The sequence below is a fragment of the Anser brachyrhynchus genome, assembly GCF_964034855.1.
Source record: "Anser brachyrhynchus genome assembly, chromosome: 1".
NCBI classification, from domain to species: domain Eukaryota; kingdom Metazoa; phylum Chordata; class Aves; order Anseriformes; family Anatidae; genus Anser; species Anser brachyrhynchus.
The window spans coordinates 176,011,956-176,032,443 of NC_137694.1; the positions used below are offsets into that span (position 1 = coordinate 176,011,956).

Sequence of the window (20,488 nt, forward strand, 5' to 3'; positions counted from 1 at the left end):
GAGTATAGGAAAACTAAAAGAAGTATAAAACAAAGTGTTCAAGTGGGTTTTAAAAAACATTAATACTTTGGATATATGTATACTGGAATTACAAATCTAGTATTTTCATTCTTTAACAAGAGGAATATCTATAGTAATCCAAAGTTACTATTGCACATATGACTCACTTTGAAACTAGCTAACAGGGAGTTTGAAGATAGCATAAAGCTGCTGTTTGACCTACTGGTGTAGGGCTACTTTGGTGGGTACTAGAGTTGAATTATTTCTTCTTAAATTAGGCAAATATGTTATGCAAAGAGTAGGCATGACTTTTCATCTCTCTGGCCCCAGGGATCTAATTTGTATATCCTAAATGGCTGAATTTCTTCTATAGAAGAAGAAATTATTTTTGATTCCAGATGAATTAGTGTTTTTTTTTTTTTTAAGACTATCAGAGGGAGATCCTGTTCACCAACTTGACTAAGTTATTTTGTTGATTGTATAGCAATAAAGCTATTTACTTGCAGAGTAATAAAACAGATTTTGACTTAAGCATCTGCCTTTCCACAGAGTAATGGGAAAGTGCTACAATTAGTCCTTCCGATCTGTTCTTGAAAATATGGTAGTAGGTAGTGGTACAGCTGTATTTGCCCAACTTGAATCAGTGTTAGCAGGATTGCATCTTTACTTCAGCTCAGAGGAGTGACCTTAGCAGTAGGCCAGGGAGTGTTTTAAGTAAGAAAACAATCTTTCTTGTTTTCTTACTAGGATGGAAGCTTTGCGACTGTGTAACCAGGAAAACAGGATTTGTGAGGTTAGAAAGAGAGCAGGCTACAGGAACCCTGATAGTAGCTACAGCAGTCATCTTGGGAAGGGAGAGAACTAAGCTACTGCCTGTTAAATTTATACCCCAACTGGATATTTGAGGAGCTCTGTCCTTTCAGAACTTGCTCAGAATAGCCATTGTCAGTCTACCTACTACCTACCTGGTAATTTAAGTGGGATTCAGGTGCCTAAATGCAGATGACTATATGTAAGCAGAGGTGCCAAAGTCCTCTGGAAGCTCCAGGGAGTCTGAAGTCGTCTTAGATGATCAGATGAAGGTGTCATGTTTAGACTTTTACTTGAGTTCACAAGGCATTCACGTAAGTGCCTAAGCTTCCTATATGGACTCCTGAATTCAGCTGAAGCTGAGTCCTGCCTTTGAAATTCTACTTCTGGAAAGTTTGCATGCTAAGTAGTGTTTAATGGGTTTAAGCTTTTGTAGATACAGGCATTGCTTTACCTGTCATCACCTTACAGTCTGCTTTTGTTCTGAAATACTAGAAAATAAATTATCCGTTCTCAAAATATTTTTTGTCTAGCATTAATCATTCTTACCATCCTTTAGTTAGGTACGTTACAGTTGAAATTCGTATTCTGCCTTCCCTGTCCTATTTACTTATTTTGTTTTGTTTACACAGTGCCTATCAAACATACTCATTACAAAATGGTATTTAGTAAAAGACAACAGAAACATGTACGTTGAAAGAATCAGCGGAAGATACTGGCATTTAATAATTTGCTTTTTACACTTGGTTACATGAATTTGTGGGTTGCCTATTTACTTTATGTCAACTTCGGGACAGGAGTGTTGTCTTTGGAGTATATGTTAGCGATACATAAGTAACACCATTTACCTGCAATTATGAAAGAAATGCAGAATATGAGATTTATAAGCCTCCTTCCTTTTCTTTTGATAGAATTTAATAAAACATCTTCCGGAACAAGAACAACTGAACACGTTGTCCAAGTTCAAGAGCGAGTATAATAATTTGTCTGAACCAGAGCAGTTTGGAATTGTGGTGAGTTCTTTTTTGTTAACGCTATTTTTAATTTTCTTGCCTGAAATACAGTTTTAAAGTAGTAATAATGAAGCAATAACAGCTTCTTTTTCCTAAATATGAAGAGGTGGCATAGTAAAAAAGAAAAAGAAAAAAAAAAAGTGTAAGTACTTTTAGTGGACATACCTGTGGATCTGGAAGGCCTGATTGCCACATCCTCTTTCTTAAAAAAAAGTAATTTACATAAAAGAAACAAAAAAGTAGTAATTTTATGTGGCAAGGTTCACTGGAAGATATGGAGCCGTTTTTTGAATTTCCATAATACGGTGGTTTTATCCTGCTGGGCATCTGAACTCCACCACTCTTGCTCAACCTCCTCAAAGGGAAAGGGGGAGAAAATACAATAGAAAGGGCTCAAGGGTTCAGATAAGGACAGGGAGATCACTCAGCAATTATCATGACAGGCAAAACAAACTCAATGTCTTTGTCCTCGCTTCTCCTTCACAGTCACTCTCTGTCCATGCTCCACATGGGGCCCCTCCCACAGGATGCCGTCCTTCCCAAACTGATCCTGCAGGGGCTACCCACAGGCAGCAGCTCTTCAAGAACTGCTCCAACGTGGGCTTGTACGGTGGGGTGCAGTCCTTCAGGAACAGATTGTTCCTGCTGGGCTCTGCTCACAGAGACCACCCCTGCAGCTTCCCCCCCCCCCCCCCCCCCCCAAAAAAAAAAAAAACAAACTTTGCCATTTAAACCTGATACACATTGATGGTTTTTTTTTTCTTTTTTCTGTTCTGTGTGTAAATGGGAATGAAATACTGTACTTGTCATTGTGTTAACCTGTTCTGCCTCCTTCCTGTTCTGTTTTATAGTATGCTTTATCCAGAGTACTTACAGTCACCTTTCACATTCCCAGTGGGAAGATATGTTTATAATATCTCCCAGGTTGAATTTGCAAAGTAAGAGAGAAAATAAAACACTCCTAGTTCATTGTTGATGGTTGATGCTTTATTTGAAAAATAATAAGGGAATACCATGTATATAGCTCATAATTCATAATTATTAATTTTTTTATCCAGATAAACACAGAATAAGGCTATTTCTTTTCCTGGATGGATACATCCATATAGGGCTTTGATTTTCCTTGTTCATTCCTAGTTTTTTCAAGCTAAGGTGATCACTAACAGCTTCATCCAGGATGATTTCCCTAGGAGGGAGAAATTATTTTAGAATTCTTTTAGTATCTCTGGCTTCAGGGAAGAAGTATGTCATTGAGTACCATGTCATTGTAACAATATGTAGTTATTTTTGGTAGTTATCTGTGTGGATATCAAATATTTGTACCTAGATACGAGAATATCTGGAGTACATGTATAGGATGCGAGAGCCACACTCAAGATTCTGAATCAACTGAAGAGTTATCTCCTTCCTTTTATTTTCATCTCCCCTGAAGGGTGAAAAAGCTATCATAGATTCTCCAAACTTCTTCCTTGATCTGGAATAATAGTCTTAATATTAAATTCCATTAAAAAGCAAATGTAATTAGGAGTTAGATGTAGCAAGTTTAGTTCAGAGTCTCGTATGTTCAAAATTTAAGTAATATATTGTGATACGTAAGCTTCCTAACAATATGTTTTCTCATAGGCCCATATCTCAATCACTACATGAGATGGGTGGTGAGCTAGGAATGAAATTTCTGTATGTAATGAATAAATGCTGTTGGTAGAGTCCCTGGTTCATGTCAGCTTAAAGTTGAAATGTTTGGAGAGGCGTTGGTAAATGACAAAATGGAGGGAAAAATGTTGTTAGGAAGAGTAAGTATGATACAGGGGAAAAAACAACAATGTTCTTTCATTTTTACCCATGCCATAACATGAATCTAGCTCACACATACATTTAGATCACACCATGGTAAGCATTGTAGGAAAAGAGAAAGAAGTTAATAATGATATATTTTGAAAATACTTTGTCTAGCTTGATTTTCTGGTTTTGTTTTGTGCTGTTTAGTGCCACTGAAGGCAAGTCCTTCTGTGCTTGTCAGAAGACGACACTCTTTCTGTAAAAATTTGTTGATTTGTTATGATTTTTTCATCTTTTAAATTTTATGTAAACATGAAACATTACTTTTTCTTATGTGTGTATAGATATATATATATAAAACTAATTGGTGTCTGTTCTGGAATTGAACTTGTTAAATGCTGTACTTTTGTTCCATAATATTAAAAGTTCATGGTTTCCATTAAATTAGATACTAGAAAATCAAAAGGGTGGATTGTTTACGTAGCAGAGAGGTTCATGTATATCAATTTTACTGAGAGAAATTAAAGTGTCCCGTGCTGAACAAAGTAGACTGAGCATGATGCTCCTGTCTGATAACCTTGTTTCAAACCATGTTTGCTAGGATGATAGAGATAAGCACACGTCTAAAAACTTCAGCAGCTTTTTATGAGTCAGACAAATTACGGCAAAACGCCTGCAGAGATGGATTTGTACCGGTAAATTTAACCATGGCTGGCTAAGGTATGGACACGGACATTTGGACCAAGCCAAATCATTCCAACAGTAATATATGTGTAACTGATTGGGGAAATAGGACAATTACATGCTGGGTTATGCATTTTAATCAAATTAGTAAAATGCATATTTAAATAGCAAACATTTTTGCTGTTTTTGTCAAGAATCATAGAATATCCCGAGTTTAAAGGGACCCATAATGATCATCAAGTCCAACTCCTGGCACCGCACAGGTCTACCCAAAAGTTTAGACCATGTGACTGAGTGCACAGTCCAATCTCTTCTTAAATTCAGACAGGCTTGGTTCAGTGTCTACTTCACTGGGGAGCCTGTTTGAGTGTGCAACCACCCTTTCGGTGAAGAACCTCTTCCTGATGTCCAGCCTAAACTTCCCCTTCCTCAGCTTAACACTGTTCCCACGGGTCCCATCACTGGTGTTTACGGAGAATAGGTCACCTGCCTCTCCACTCCTCCTCGCAAGGAAGTTGTAGACTGCGATGAGGTCCCCCCTCAGCCTCCTCTTCTCCAGGCTGAACAGGCCAAGTGACCTCAGCCGCTCCTCATACGTCTTCCCCTCTAGGCCCTTCACCATCTTCGTCGCCCTCCCCTGGACACTCTCCAATAATTTAATGTCCTTCTTGTACTGTGGTGCCCAGAATTGCACACAGTACTCGAGGTGAGGCCGCACCAGCGCGGAGTAGAGGGGGACAACCACCTCCCTCGACCGACTAGCAATGCCGTGCTTGATGCATCCCAGGATGCGGTTGGCCCTCCTGGCTGCCAGGGCACACTGCTGGCTCATATTCAACTTGCTGTCAACCACAACCCCCAGATCCCTCTCTGTGGGGCTGCTCTCCAGCATCTCGTTGCCCAGTCTGTACGTATAGCCAGGATTGCCCCTTCCCAGGTGCAGGACCCGGCACTTGCTTTTGTTAAACTTCATGTGGTTTGTGATCACCCAGCTCTCCAGTCTGTCCAGATCTCTCTGCAAGGCCTTTCCACCCTCATCCGAGTCCACAACTCCTCCAAGTTTGGTGTCATTGGCAAATTTGCTCAGAACACCTTCTAGTCCTACACCCAAATCATTTATAAAAACATTGAAGAGGACTGGCCCTAAAATGGAGCCTTGAGGGACCCCACTAGTGACCATCCGCCAGCCAGATGTGGCCCCATTTACCACAACCCTTTGAGCCCTGCCTGTTAGCCAATTGCTCACCCATCGTATGATGTTTTTGTTTAGCTGTATGCTGGACATTTTGTCCAGTAGGATCCTATGGGAAACCGTGTCAAAAGCTTTGCTGAAGTCCAAAAAGATCACATCAGCTGGTTTCCCTTGATCGACTAGATGGGCGATCTTATCATAAAAGGAAATCAAATTTGTTAGGCAGGACCTACCCCTCATGAACCCATGTTGGCTGGGACCAATGACTGCATTGTCCCCCAGGTACGCCTCAATAACTTCAAGGATCATCCTCTCCATAATTTTACCAGGCACTGACATGAGACTGACAGGCCTGTAATTGCTAGGGTCTTCTTTCTGACCCTTCTTGAAAATTGGCACAACATTTGCCAGCTTCCAGTCCACTGGGACCTCTCCAGATTCCCAAGATAGTTGAAAAATAATTGAGAGAGGTCCCGTGATGACGTCAGCCAGCTCTTTAAGCACCTGGAAATGAATCCCATCAGGACCCATGGACTTATATGGATCCAGGTGGAGCAGCGAATCCCGCACATGTTCAGGGTCGGTTGGGAGTTTGTCATTCCCACCATCATGGTCCTCCCACTCAGGGCACCCAGGGTCCCGAAGCCCATCATCAGTGTTGAAGACAGAGGCAAAGAAGGCGATAAACGTCTCTGCTTTGCCTATGTCATCATCTGTGAGGAGACCTTCCCCATCTAGTAGCAGACCTATGTTTTCTTTGGTTCTCCTTTTTCTGTTCACATATCTAAAAAAAACTTTTTTATTGTCTCTCACAGACATGGCCAGCTTCAACTCTAGTTGGGCTTTGGCCACACTAATTTTCTCCCTACAAACACGAACAGCATCCCTGTATTCCTTCCTCGTCGCCTGACCCTCCTTCCAGCAGCCGTACACTTTCTTTTTCTGCCTAAGCTCCAGTAGAAGATCCCTGGTCAGCCAGGCTGGCCTTCTGCCCCACCTGCCTGCCTTCCGATATTTTGGAATCGCCTGATCTTGCGCTTTTAGGGAGGCAGTGCTTAAAGATTGACCAGCACTGATGGACGCCTATGCCTTCAAAAGCAGTTTCCCAGGGACCTTGCTGACTAGTTCCCTGAGCAGCCTGAAGTCTGCTTTCCCCATATCCGGGGCTGAGTAAATATTGATTAAAAAAAAAAAAAAGACATTTAAAAATTAATTCCACATAGGTTAATGCTTGATTTGCTATTTTTCTTTTTTTTTCTTTTTTTTCCTCTATATTTGAGCCTCAGCCAACCTAGAAGTCTGTCTTTTGCTCATTAAAAATTTCAAATTTACAATTCAGTTAAACTGTCTCAGCCCCATCTGATGGGAAGAGCTAGAATATAGCAATCTAGGTCAAGTTTTGCTATATTTGCTTGTGGATTTTCTTTTCTGAAGGAACAACCAGATTCCCACTGATGAATGCAAGTATGTGCTTTCCTTAGTTTTCTATGGAAAGCATAAAAAGACATCATTAGGTATAATTCTTCTAGCGTGACACCTTTGGTGAGTTTAGTGGAGCTGACTTCAGGGATCAAGCTACAACCAATTTTTATCACCAAATGTTTTTCATTTCTGTCTTGAAAAAAAAAAAAGTTTTGCATAAGTCACTTTTTTTTTTTGGTTGGGAAGCAGGCTGAGAACTCCTGTTCGTTTAAGTACCATGTACCACTGCTGATACACATATAAATTGTTTTGCTTCATTTTTGTTATTCTTTTCAAGTGAGGAGAATCAAACTTAAACACGCAGTACAAGACTTTCAGGTTTATTATTTAGTTGAGTAGTATCTCATAGTTATGGTATTTCAGAGAATTCAGAGATCATGTTAATTTACTCTGAAGTTGTGCTCAGGGGAAAGACTAAACCACGTGCCTCCCAAGGAACAGCCAGAATAGTGAATAAACTGATAATTACTACTTGAGTGATAATAAAATCTTTATAATGCAAACCTTCTTTTATCCTCCTGGCCTTGAATTCAAAGTCAAGATTTGTTTCTCTGAAAGAAACAGCTAGACGCTTACTAAGATACTGGCATGCTGTGACTGTTAACATATTGTGTGTTTTATTTCAACATGAGTTAATTAACTTTTGTTGTTGGCTTAAAGACATTGAGGGCAAGACTCTAAGCAGTTCAGGTTCCCTCTATGAGAGTTTTGTGGTGTGAGGTTTTGTGTGCGTGTGTGGTTTCTGCAATTATCCTCGTCTTTTTAAGTCGTTTTGCACTTTTATGCTTTCTGTTCATTCAGCAGTAAGTGTAAAATAAATCCTTTATTACTCTTATCTTCTCTTCCAGACTTTAGGTTTTCTTTAGATAAACTACTTTATTTTCCTGTGTGTTCTTTCTTTCACGTATTCCAGACTGCTGTCTCAGAACATAGATACTATCATGTATTAATAGAGAGGATTTTTTTTGTTTTAACTTGCACACATCCAAGAACTATTTTATGAAAACTGTGTTATGAAATTGTTTATGAAATCTGTTAACTTTATTAAGTGCTTTAACTTAGTTTCATAGTGTTACCTTAAGTTGATTTTGAATGCTGTATTTTGAGGATCAAATGCTTCATGAAATATATTTGTGCTTGCCAAAATTTAAATATTCAGTTGCACTTCATTTTACTACAGTTCATGTTTTGTACTTGGTTTACCAAGTATGATGAACTTTCTCTTGAATTAATTTAATTTTCATATTATTTTCTTGGAGGTTACTTCAATTATGACCAATATTGGGTGACTTATTTTGTAAAACTTGTTAATAGAGAAGACTGGGTGTGTGTTTAGAAACGAGAAGTCATATGACAGCACACTTATAATGTGAGAGCTATCTGAGAAGAATGGGATTTCAGCTGCATGATCATCTTAGCAGTTGACGGTTGACAGAAGTTTTTGTGTTTGTGGTTGTTTTTGTTGTTCAAATGCTCTATACATATATGCTTATGCTCTAATTGCATAAGGGATGATAAAGGCGCTGAAGAACTGAACTACTTAGGTAAAAATTATTGGGCAAAACAGAACTTGAGTTCTTGAAGTATACTGATTATATATATATTTCTCACTGCACAAACAAGATGACAAAACACTGGAGAACTGGTGCATTGCTTTTTGAATTTGTCTATGATTCTTGAGCTTTTTTTGGTTGTCACAGCCAAGGAGTGAATCTGAAACCATAGGTAAGGTTTTAAAATAACGAGAATATAATAACTCAGTTATCCTTTAAATATTTTTAGTATACTTGTGAAATAAGAATTGGAATAAAAAAGATAAATTAGAAATAAATCTGTGCGTGTCAAGCAATAGTTTAGAATTTTTAGAAGAAAAAGAAAACATGTACTAAATGGTTATTTATTCTAGTTTAAGTAGTAGTTTTATTAAATAAGAATTGAATTTTATGAAATAAATTATTAGATTTTGGAAATCATTGTCACAAATTAAGACTTCGTTGGATCTCATATTTTTTGTTTGGCTTTCCTAAGTGCCTTGGAAAATGTGTGTTAACTACAAAAATAGTATTTACTTGACTGTACTTGTTGTGGTTAACTATTCTGTATAAATTTTATTTTCTTAAAAAGGACTGTAAAAAAAGATGAAGCATGTGTTTAAACAATTTCTTGCACTGTTGGAGCAATGTAAGGTAATTCTTTTGTGCGTATGACATTGAAGGGGAAACTTTCTGTAGGAGGATACCCATACTTTAATCTTCTGCAGCATTTTTGTCTGAAATGCCCAATATTTGACATTTTATGTCCATTGCTTCATATAGCAGTTTCTTTTCTTTTGCTTCCTGTCATCTTGACTATTTTGATGATCTTATATTTGTATGTCAGCCAGATTTAAAACTTCTAACCATCTTTTTCTTCTTAAGCAAACATTTTTGCATTTGATTTGTCTGTCTTTGTTTCCAATTATTTATCTTAACTTTCTGGATACTTGTCCATATATTATTATCTCCATTTGTGCTTAGAGCTAATTATTTCTCTCTGAATTTCTTGCTTCAAAAGTTGGTCTGTTACATATTCTTTAGAATATGTATATAGATACATGTATCTAGTATGTCCATGTACACATAACTGATAATAGATATGCATACGTTGTAGGTATAGATGATAAGATATGTAGAATATGCATTTCACCCATCATTTATACTTTCACCCTACGGCATGAATATATCCCAATAAAATTATCTTACTTCTATCCCTATTATGGTATTGATGATTTGTCTTTTCCTTGTATTCCATTGTTGATGGTGAGATCATTGCTAGTTTTTGTCTTTCTCTGCATAATTTTTTTTGTGTGTGTTTTCCGCTTTCTTCTCACCCTTCCTGTCTAGCTAATAAAACTTCCTTATCTTGATTGTGTACTTACTAAAGGTTGCTCTCTTTCAAAACTGCATTGTACAAAGAATGGGTCCTGTCAGTATATGAAATTCTCAATTGCTTCTTCCAAAGGCCAAAGCCTACTAGCTTGGAGTGTATTTATTTGCCTTGTTGTTGCATCCTTTTACAAAACCCCTGACAGCTTCCCTCTGTTTTTTCTTATAGTACCATGAAATACTGGACAGTTTCCTGCCAGCAGTTGAAGAGTTTCTCATACTTGCACATAATTATATCTCCCCCCTGTTATAGCTATTCTATGGTCATGTTGAGTTTCATCTGCCTTTTGACTTCAGTAGTTTTGTCTGGATAGCATGGCACCATATCTGTCTTGAACATTGATGACCATACAGATTGTCCAGTTATAGCTGAGACAGAAACCAGTATGCATAGCTGTTTTAACTGCCTGGGTGGTTGTGTTCCCCTCCCACTGTCCCCCAGTATAACTCTAAGGGGATAGTATCACTTCCCAGGAGCAGCAGGGGCCTTCCATGCCACTACGTGAACTAATCTAACATCACTTCAGTTCCACTCCATTCGAGTATGGTTTTCCTGTGTGCTCCAGACAGTTACAGTGTTCTGGACGACTCCATTGTTAACTTACTTCAAGACAGTCCTATGTTGTTATTGTTGTTGTTTTTATTTCTTGCTTAGGTCTTCTAAAGCTCCAAGTTTGCTACCAAGTCAAGATGTTAATAGCTTCAGAAAAAATAATATTCATTTAGATGTTTTCTTAAGGGAGACTCAAAATGAGAAACACCCCATGGGTAGTCTTACATATAAAGAACAGGTAAAATAATGGGATTTGGAGCATGGAGGTGCAATTAAACTTCATAGGAAAAGAACTTGGGGATGACTAAATAAAGGAAAAATATAGGTATGTTGAAGCAAGTGAAAACTAAAAGTTGTTAGATCAGCTGCATTATTGGGAAACATGAGTTCTGGAGGAGTTTATTTATCAAGAACCCTTATAAACCTTTTTAATGACACATTATATTTGTAATTTAATATGAAGTCATGGTCTAGTTCTACCAGTTGCATAGGACTTCTTGAAAATAAGAACAAAAAGAAGTAGTGGCTCAAGTACAGCATAATTAAAAAAGTGATCCAATAATGCAGCAGTATTAATTTCAGGCAAGCAAGGTTAGAGCCCTTTAAGAAATAGTGTGAGAAAAGAAATATGTGCTTATTTGAGGGACTGCTGGAGAGTTGAAATATAAGCCATTGTTCATTATAATTGTTTTTAATAAAGCTATAATAGATATGTGTGAGTCAACATTTGTTCAATGGTTTTTGAATTTAAAATATTCAAGCACTAAAGATTATCTTCTATTATTGTTCATTTGTATTAATTAGATCTGAGTCTGAGGTTGTTTTTCTTTTTTTTCCCCTGAGATATTAAAATTGCAAGGGTCTTGAAGCAGCTGATAAGGGCATCTTATTGCTTGCTTGTTTGAAGTAAGCTTTCTGAACTTTTCCGAAGTTGAAGAAGAAATACAAAACAAAGGTTTATAATAACCTAAAACTTAGGCATTTCAGACTTGCTTGGAAAAATGACCACAGAAAAAAAGCTCTCAGTGCAGGATCTAATGGAAAGAGAAAATTACTTTTATTTACAAAATCTTGATGTAAACTGACTTTTTCACCTGTTCAGTCTCATAGAGATTGAATTATCTTGTACTTTTATACCCTTATTCTTCTACTATGTGTGCGTCCAAGCAGTTTGTCAGGATTGCTAATGTGCAGCACAGAGATCAAGGGACTTCCTCGACACCTTGTTATGTCTCTGGGCTTGTTCTTGATAGGTGATAGCAAGCTAGTTTTAGGATATCTCTTTTATATGCTTTGCTATAAGTTGTCAGTTGTTATGAAGCTGTCTTTATCTCAGAGTCTCCTAACTTCTGCTTCTGTAAATCTTAGGCCATGTTGCTGCCCACGTCCTGGGTTCTTACCCTGGTTTGGAATCTATATTTTAAATACATATTTAGAGTTGGCTGGTAGGCTAGTGTCCTGGTTTCAGCTGGGATGGAGTTAGTTTTCTTTCTAGTAGCTGGTATGGTGCTGTGTTTTGGATTTAGGATGAGAATGTTGCTGATAACACACTGATGTTTAGCTGTTGCAGAGCAGTGCTTATACAGAGCCAAGGACCTCGTGCTGCCTTGCCAGCGAGGAGGCTGGGGATGCACATGGAGATGAGAGGGGACAGCTGACCAAGACTGGCCAAAGGGATATCCCATACCATGTGATGTCATGTGGGGCAATAAATATGGGGTGGCTGGCCAGGGTGTGGGAGTGTCCGCTGCTCGGGGTCTGGCTAGGCACGGGATGTTAGGTGGTAGGCATTTACATTGCGCATCACTTGCTTTGTATTTTCTTTTAGCATTATCATCCGTTCTTTCCTGTCCTATTAAACTGTCTTTATCTCAGCCAACAAGCATTTTATCTTTTTTTTTTTTCATCAGTTCTCTCCCCCATCCCACATGGGAGGGGAGGGTGTGAGTGAACGGCCGTGTGGTGCTTAGCTACTTGCCAGGTTAAACCACAGCAACTAGTAAGAAAAGGAGTAATTTATGTGATATTATGCAGCCCTGTTGCTATTCCCTAGGTGCTACTATGCAGGGTCTTCTGATGACTCATCTGTGCTGTGGTCTTATTGGAGTGTAGGTCTTCTGGTTGTGACATGAAAAAAAAGAATTCCTCAGTTTTACTGCTGGGAATGGTGTCCCGAGAACAAGTACAGGTCCTTTTATTGATATTTTTGTGCTTCTGTTTTCTGCTGCTTACATGCTCACATTTCTTTTTGTACCAACCTCAATATTTCTGTTAAAGAACTATGCAATAGGAGGAATTAACATTGCCATAATTATGTAGCCAGAGTAAAGGAGCTTTGGTGAATGCCTGTCCTGTAGACAGGAAATGGCACTGAGAAAAAGATGTCATTGAACTCTTTTTACTCACTTCAACAAATTTGTTCAATAAGGAATGTGCATTTGAAAAAGAACTTGTTCACCGACAACTCTCTTTTTTATTGTGGAGTAATTAGCATGTTTGGAAGAATGAAGAAAGGATAAATATAAATTTAAGCATTTTGGATATGTTGACATAATTTACATTTCAAACAGTAGACTTTTGGATGATGGAGTGAGTATGCAATATGCTTTCTTTGTGTTGGAAGCCTGCCTTCCACACCCTCAAATTGATTGTCTTAGATATGGAAGGGTTGTGGTGGTGGTTGTTTTTTTTCTTCTTCTTGCTTAACAGCAGTGCCTCATACCCAGTGGTCAAAGTTAACTTTGAGCTTCATATTCAGGTACAGTGCATCATAATCTTGATTACAATAACTATTCTCTTGTTACATTGCTCTTTTGTGACTGACCCTTGAATAACTTACTGTTTTTGCTGGGAACCTCCCTCCCAATGAGTTTTTGACAAGTCTAAGTTGCTTAATGGCAGTGAAAGATATTTTAGGAACATCAGTGACTCAAAATTTGATTGCAGTGATTGTAGCCTTAAAATATATAGTTATGGATGCAGTTCTAATAAAGAATAATGGATTGTAATGGATCAGAAGTCAGACATGATTCAGTTCTGTCCTCATTGCAACCAATAGGCATACCTAAAACTGTAGAAGCAGGAGTATGGCCTGTAAAGTTATGAATTTCCCCCTGTTCACTACTGCTGAAGCCTCAGCTAAAATATTACAGCCAGTTTGGGGGTGTTTTGTACATTAGTTATAGAGGTGTGAACCAAAGCATGGACTTGGACTCCAGAGATGGCGAATGTCAATAGTTGCAGAAATGAGCGATATGAAGAAATATTGCTTAAGTTTCTAAACTTAAGACCCAAGGCAGGGTGTTCTCTTGAAATATGTGTGGGAAACCTGGAAGAAGAAAGGGAATAATATGTCCTGAATACTGATGGTTGTTATGGCAGTATGCAGTAGGTTTGCATTTTTGATAAAAGGTATACAGGTTAGACAATAGGAAGATTTTTCTAATAGTGGGAATAACAAAACAATAAAAATGATTGACTAGGGAGATTATGGAGTCTTTGTAATCAGCCATCTCTTTGAGCAGCTAAAAAAAAAGCTAAAAAAACCAAAACCTAATACACTTTTTGTTGGCAAAGCTGATTCTCCTGTAGGAAGGCTGAATGCAGTGAGTAACCTCCAAAGGTTGTTTCCCTGCTTATTTTGTATATTTATTGACTAAAATGTCCAAACACAGTGCTGTTTTGTATAGATTCTGGCATATAAGCATTGCAATTAGTGTGATATTACTACTTAAATAGTTGTTTTAGGAACACCTTTCCAATGAAAATAAACACTTTGCACCTAGAATAGATGACAAATCTCAGTTATAGCCTAGCTCACAGCATGATTATCTGATCTCTCCCTTTACTAAGCAAGCCATCTGAAAACTCAGCTTAAACGGGTAACATTTTTTTGTTTTATAGAAGATTAATGTTAAAGAGTTGGTAGGAAAGATTTACTAAATTTATCTGCATTGCAGATTTATGCTGAAAATACTTGAGGCAAATGTTGGATGGATTTTTTTTTCTTACTCTGCAATATATTTTTATTTGAGAGGAAGCAAAATAATGGTTGATTAAAATAGCTTGTTGATGGTGATGATTCAGAGAATCCATCTAGCTTTTACAGTTTTTTATGAGGTCATGAACTCCTTTATTCCTTTTATTGATCTATGTGTTGTTTTGAATACGCAGTCCTTAATGTCCTTGGTGGTCTTTCCTTTTTTTTGTACTAAAATCATTCAGAGAATAATAGTGACCAAAACCACGTTCAGTTCTCATCAGTTTTTATATTGGTATTGAATATTATTCAGTGTTCTGAAAACAGTGGGCTACAAGATGCTTCAGAAAGCTGTTTTTTAGCAGTTGTGGGGATGATAAATTACTAGATGACATTTTAAGGCTTTGACTATAGTAATCAACTGAACAGCACCAGAGAATGGTTTTGAACATTGAACCTTAATTGTCTGTAGTGCTAATTTGGTAAAATAGACGTTAAGTGTAGGCATAGAATAGTCATCCTTTTGGCCTGTGCAGAATTAACCTTTCCCAAACCATTCCCGGGCATAGTCTGGGAGTGAGCATGAGCCAGATCTCATGATCTGAGTATCCGGTTAGATAATTGAAGACATAAATTGGTAAGAGAGAGGCAGATTGGTTTATTAAGACAAGTTTTAACAGTTACAAAGCACATCTTCCTGCTTTCATCACAGGGAGGACAGAGCAGAACATCACAGAGAAGTTGGGTACAAGCATGTTGGTTCCAGCCATTGATAACCTGAGTGTCTTGCAGGCATGTCTGCACCTCTCGGGCCTGGCATCTCAGAGCACTTTTGGAAGTGCAGAAGGACACGGCAATGTTTGGTCCCATGTCACGTGGCTCCAGATCGTTGCTCTCACCCTCCCTAGGTTGTTTTGGGATTCAGTTTATATAAATGAGTACCGGAATACTTGAAATATAATTGACTCTCTAAAGAGTTGTAAGTTGTCATGGTAAGTTAAGCTTTCTTGTTGCTCCAGCTAAAAATGTTCTGTAATGATAGCTCCCCAGTGGCGCACATCCACTTCTCCCCACTCTCTTGCCCACAGAACAATGCTAAGGCTTAAGGCCTATCCATGCCAACTTACATTAGCAACTTGTTGCACCACAAACTCTTCCTAATAGTAGTTCTCTTCTGGTTGTGCGGTATGGAGGGAGCTGAATCCAGCAGTAGGCATGTGAACTCTTCAGTGCCTGTGATCCTTAGTGGCAGAAAATAGTCCAGGAGATATTTGATTTATTACCATGGTTTTAAATCCATAAATGTAATTCCATTTCAAAAATCATAATTTTGACGTTACTTATAAACAAATTTGATGTAAAAAGTTGCTAATACTTGTTAGGATGCTTTTAGTGGACCCTCGACATTGGGTGTAGGCAACTATATTAGCAATCGCATGCTTGAGGATAGTGTCTCAAGTACCATGTGTGATAGCTCCTACTTAAGTTTATCCTAAAACTTAAGATATTTGAAAACATGTTCACATATAGTTTGGGAGTGAGAAAAAGAAACAGTCTTTTACTTGATCACTTTTATTTACTCAAAGATAAAATTGAGGGAATTATGAAATATTGTTTCAGAAATAATTAATGTCTGGACCTTGTGAGGTACATGACAGCTAACCTGAATAGAATTTGGCAAGCTATCCTCACGTGGCTTCACAGCTTGTTCGCTGATGGATGTGTTTTTAATGAGTTCATACCAAAAGAGAAGATTTCACTAGAGTAAATTGAAGATTAGAGTGCGGCCTGATGAAGGCTAGTTTGTCTTAAATAATTCAGCAAACACTTAAAATAATCAATTCCATATTCAGCTGGTGATTTCACATGTATGTTCACATTGAGGATAACTCAGAATGTGTTAATGTCTTTCATTGGTGTCTGGGAAATATCTTACTATATCTGAAGAGGTGTTCCTAATACTTGATGCTTGGGCACAACCATACTTAGTGCCATACCTAGCACCATTTCAGTTTATTCAAAATCCTAAAGTAGTGAGGTGTATCAGTGCTGTGAAACATTTTAATTGTGTTAATTTCTGTTTGTCTGTCTGAGGGTCCTCATCTTTTGCCCCCAGCCAATCAGTGATTCACATTGCAGATTCCTCTGAACGTCTCAAGAGCTTGTCTTGAATCTGCTTTGATGCGATCTCTGTGAAAACTCAGTTCAGTACACACAGCATTACTGATGAAAATTGGTGCCATACTGTTTTCACTTAAGAAGCTTTGTCAGGTGTTAGTGTCTCATTATGACTCAATGTAACTGCAAAACTATAATGTGTTGGTAGACTGTTTGGACTTTTTTACCCATATAGCAACAACCTTGTGGAGTATATTGCAGTAGTTTGACAATATTCATACTTTGGGTTGCAGTTTCCTAAAATCAAACAGAGCAATTTTTTTCTGTAAGATTTCTTTTGAAACAAGAATTCTTTCAAAAGATTTATTTTTGAAGAAATTTGACTGGAATCTTGGGTCCAGGGAGGAAAAAAAAAAAAAAAAGATATCTTTTATTGCTGTGAAGTAATTCTAAGCTTAGACATTTTGACTTGACCAAGAAATGTAAATTACAATTGAAATTAAATCTGAGGTAGCTTTTTTTCCTGAAAGATTCTAAGATTAACAGCAATTTCTTCACACCTGAAAGAAGACTTGCATGGGGCAACTAAATTTAATGTGGATTCTACTATCTGTTTTTCTCCTTTTTATTGCCATGCCTTCACTGATCATGAAAGAGAATCAAGAAGAGGTATACCCAAAGCAGACTTGTGTCTTGAAAGGTACTGCTTCAAGATTAAGGGTACACAGGGGAAGACAAACTTCCTTATGACTTTATTTTCACTCTCTTAGTCTTGAGGAGTAGACTGCACAATTTCCACTCAGTTTGGAACCATGCCATACAGGTGGCTCTTGCCACTTGTTAAAGCATTCCTTACTATTTTTCAGCACATCCTTCCTGTCTTTGTTCAAAGTCTCTTCCAACAACAATAGTTTTGATAGTTGATGTCTTGCTATAGAGGCTGTTCCCCATTTTATCAGTGCAGAAGACTTTTAAAGCACCTAAACCTTGGTGTCAGATAAGAATGGAGCTTTGTTGGGCTTTCAGAAAATTTGAGTTTGTGTTGGTAGCGCAGACTAGAACAATACTTTTGCTTCACTAAAAATATCAACAATCCTTTTGAAGATAATTTTCATGTGGAGATTTGAACATGTTAAGAAAAACTCTTCTGAGTAAGGACCTTGATCAATACATGATCTCTCAACAACCTCAAGCATTGTTTGGGAAGTTAGTCATTTACATTAAGTTGATGCATCCAAAGGATTGGCTAGTGTAGGGCTAGTGTAGGGCACCTGTGCTAAAAGAATCTGGAGGCTAGACAGTATCTTAGATCCCTGGAGCTTGAAACAACTATGCAGATATTTCACTTATTCTACTTATTCTTCAGACTGTAGAGCTCAAAGGAGCTCCTATGGACCCCAAGTCCTTTAGTACTTACTCTCTCTATTATCATTTTGTAGAAGTGGGGAACATTTTCCAAGATATATGAGCATCAGAACATTCACTTACGTGATGTTTCATGTCAGACTCTTTTTACCACGGATTACCTGTGGTTCCAAATGCAGTAAGGAGCCATATGGATAAAAACTCCACAGTCATTTCTGAATTCTCTGTTGACAAGACTACAGAAGACCTATGGCAGAATGCTGTTTCCCTACCACTGCTGTCATCATCATAGACACATATCTTCCTGATTAGGAAATTAACTTAGATGCCTTGTTGGGTCAGTACAGAAGACTATACTAAATATGAATGTGTTAGAGATCTGAGCTTTTTTTGAAATGTGTCATGTCCGTCACATCAAAGACAACATAATCAGTTGCTGATGTTGTCTGTTATCGCTGTGTACTGCTTAAATAATTACATATTGTCAAATTCTACTTTTTAGTTGGAGTAGGTACGGTGGTTCAACCTCGTGGAAAATACTAAGCCTGCTGTCATCATTTTTAGACATTCCCACACAGATCTTGATCATCTACCTATGTCTTCATAGCTTGTGTGTTGGGACACTCAAAGTAATAGCATAAGGATGTGAATTTCTGAAAGAAAATGAAGGACTCATATAGAACTAAGCTGATAAGATTTTTCCATCTAGAATACAGCCAGATCTCTTTTACTTTTAGAGACTCTTCTACATGTGGTTCGATATTGTATTATTCTTGTTTAAATTTCTCAATGACTTCTGCCCTTGACTTCTGCTATAAATTTATTTATTTTTGCCATCTGGCTGAATTAGAGGTTTTGTAGAGGACTTTTCCTATGTCAAACTCTGACTTGGTTTCCCATGAGGAAACCTTTTCAGTCTGGTTGCATCTGCTCCATATGTACCTTTTAATGAAAATAGCTTTTCTGACGGCTGTTACATCTGCTACAGATAGAAGAATTTGGGAGATTTAGACCCTCTTATTCTTAGATGCTACCTTTTTAGGAAAATACCATTGTCTTAACTCTGACAAACAAAAGCTGTCTGTGTTCCAGTCTGATCAAGATGTCAGTAAATCTGTGTGTTTGATAGTTTCCATCTACCTGCCTCATCCTACAAGCAAACAAAAAAACCCTTCTGTGTCCAGGTTGAACAACAGCCCTTTTTTAAACCTGGATAATGGATGCGTGCTAACTCTATTTTTGGATAAGATAACAAAGAAAAACAAACAAACAAAAAAAACCACCCACCACCACCACCACCACTAACAACAAAAAAAACATTTCTTCTCGGAGTGGAACATACCTATCTGTAAATTTCAGCATGAAGCCTATTGCAGTATATAGCAGTCTGTTATGTCAGCTTGTTTCAACAGCTGTTATAGCTCCTATTGGCGATTTGGTTTTATTTTCTAGGACAGGTGACCTCTGGAGCATTCAAGAGGAAGGTCCTCTCTTCTGAGATCCCCAGGCTGGCCTTACTGGTTCATCTTTTTTGAACATAATCACATCAAAAGCAGTACCAGGCATTTTCTGCACAGTGCATCAGTGCACTATCATCCACAAAGCAAGGGAAGGCTATCCATGTATAGCTAGGAGGTAATTGATAGGTGTTGTCCCTGTGTCATATACAGTATGCTCCTTTCTCTTCTGCTGTGGATATTCTTTAAGATAATCTTGGATTTGGAAGCAACTGAGACAGTGGTGCAAATTCAAGGTGTTTATAATTCAAACTAGGGAAATGGAGTAGCACGATGTGCCCTCTATCAATGCAAGAATGGCTGAAAAGTCATCAACTCAACTGGTTGCTTGTACACATAACCACGTTGTAAATATGGAGATTTTCTGGTTTCTTGTAAGTAATTTTAAGCTGCTAAGTATTATTTATTTGGGAAAAAAATGTCTCAAAGTTGAAGGAAGATGTGCTATTTCCACAAAGCCATAAAAAAAAAAAAATTCAACAAAAGTGCTGTTCCATTATGGTGTTAACTTTCCATACGCTGAAAAAATGTTTGGTCTATTCCAGAATGCTCTCTGTCTTCACAAAGATACCAGACATGTTGACTACCTTTTTCAAATTGAGCAGGGTGTTCTTTTTTCTTCCCTAAAAAGTTGATAATAGGCCTTTTTAAGGTCTCAGTTTTTCTTTCCTTGATATATTTTTCTGCTCTTTGAGTGCCTGAATCTAAAGTGTTAAAAATTCACCCTCCTTACCTGTGTGCTCTGTAGAGTTCACCAGTGCTACAGTGATGACAACTATATGTTTTCCATAGGGGATATCCTTCCATTTTATGTTTTAGTCTTGCTGGCTGTACCTGGTATTTTACTTTTTGGATGGGAATGCTTTCAGATGCTCTGACAACTTCAGGACTGTTGATCCTTTAAGGAAATGATATTGTGAAACTGGAACCCTGGCAGTATTTTTCTCTACAAGCTTGGGTTAAGAACAAATCACGTTCAGTGATGAAAATGTAATGTCAGTGTAACTTCTGAGACATGTTCCTTTACTTGACATCAGCAAAGCAGACAGTGAAGGTACACGCTTACCAGATG

The 20,488-nt window shown here is 37.8% G+C and overlaps 1 protein-coding gene across 3 annotated transcripts in view; it reads left to right on the plus strand.

The window, feature by feature from the left end:
- Positions 1-20,488, plus strand: part of DIAPH3 (diaphanous related formin 3) — a 239,336-nt gene that overhangs the window by 104,515 nt on the left and 114,333 nt on the right. For all 3 annotated transcript variants that reach the window (XM_080575719.1, XM_080575717.1, XM_080575718.1), the window contains one exon: positions 1,722-1,823. In XM_080575719.1, coding sequence (XP_080431845.1) covers positions 1,722-1,823 — 102 coding nt within the window. The remainder of the gene's footprint in view (positions 1-1,721; positions 1,824-20,488) is intronic.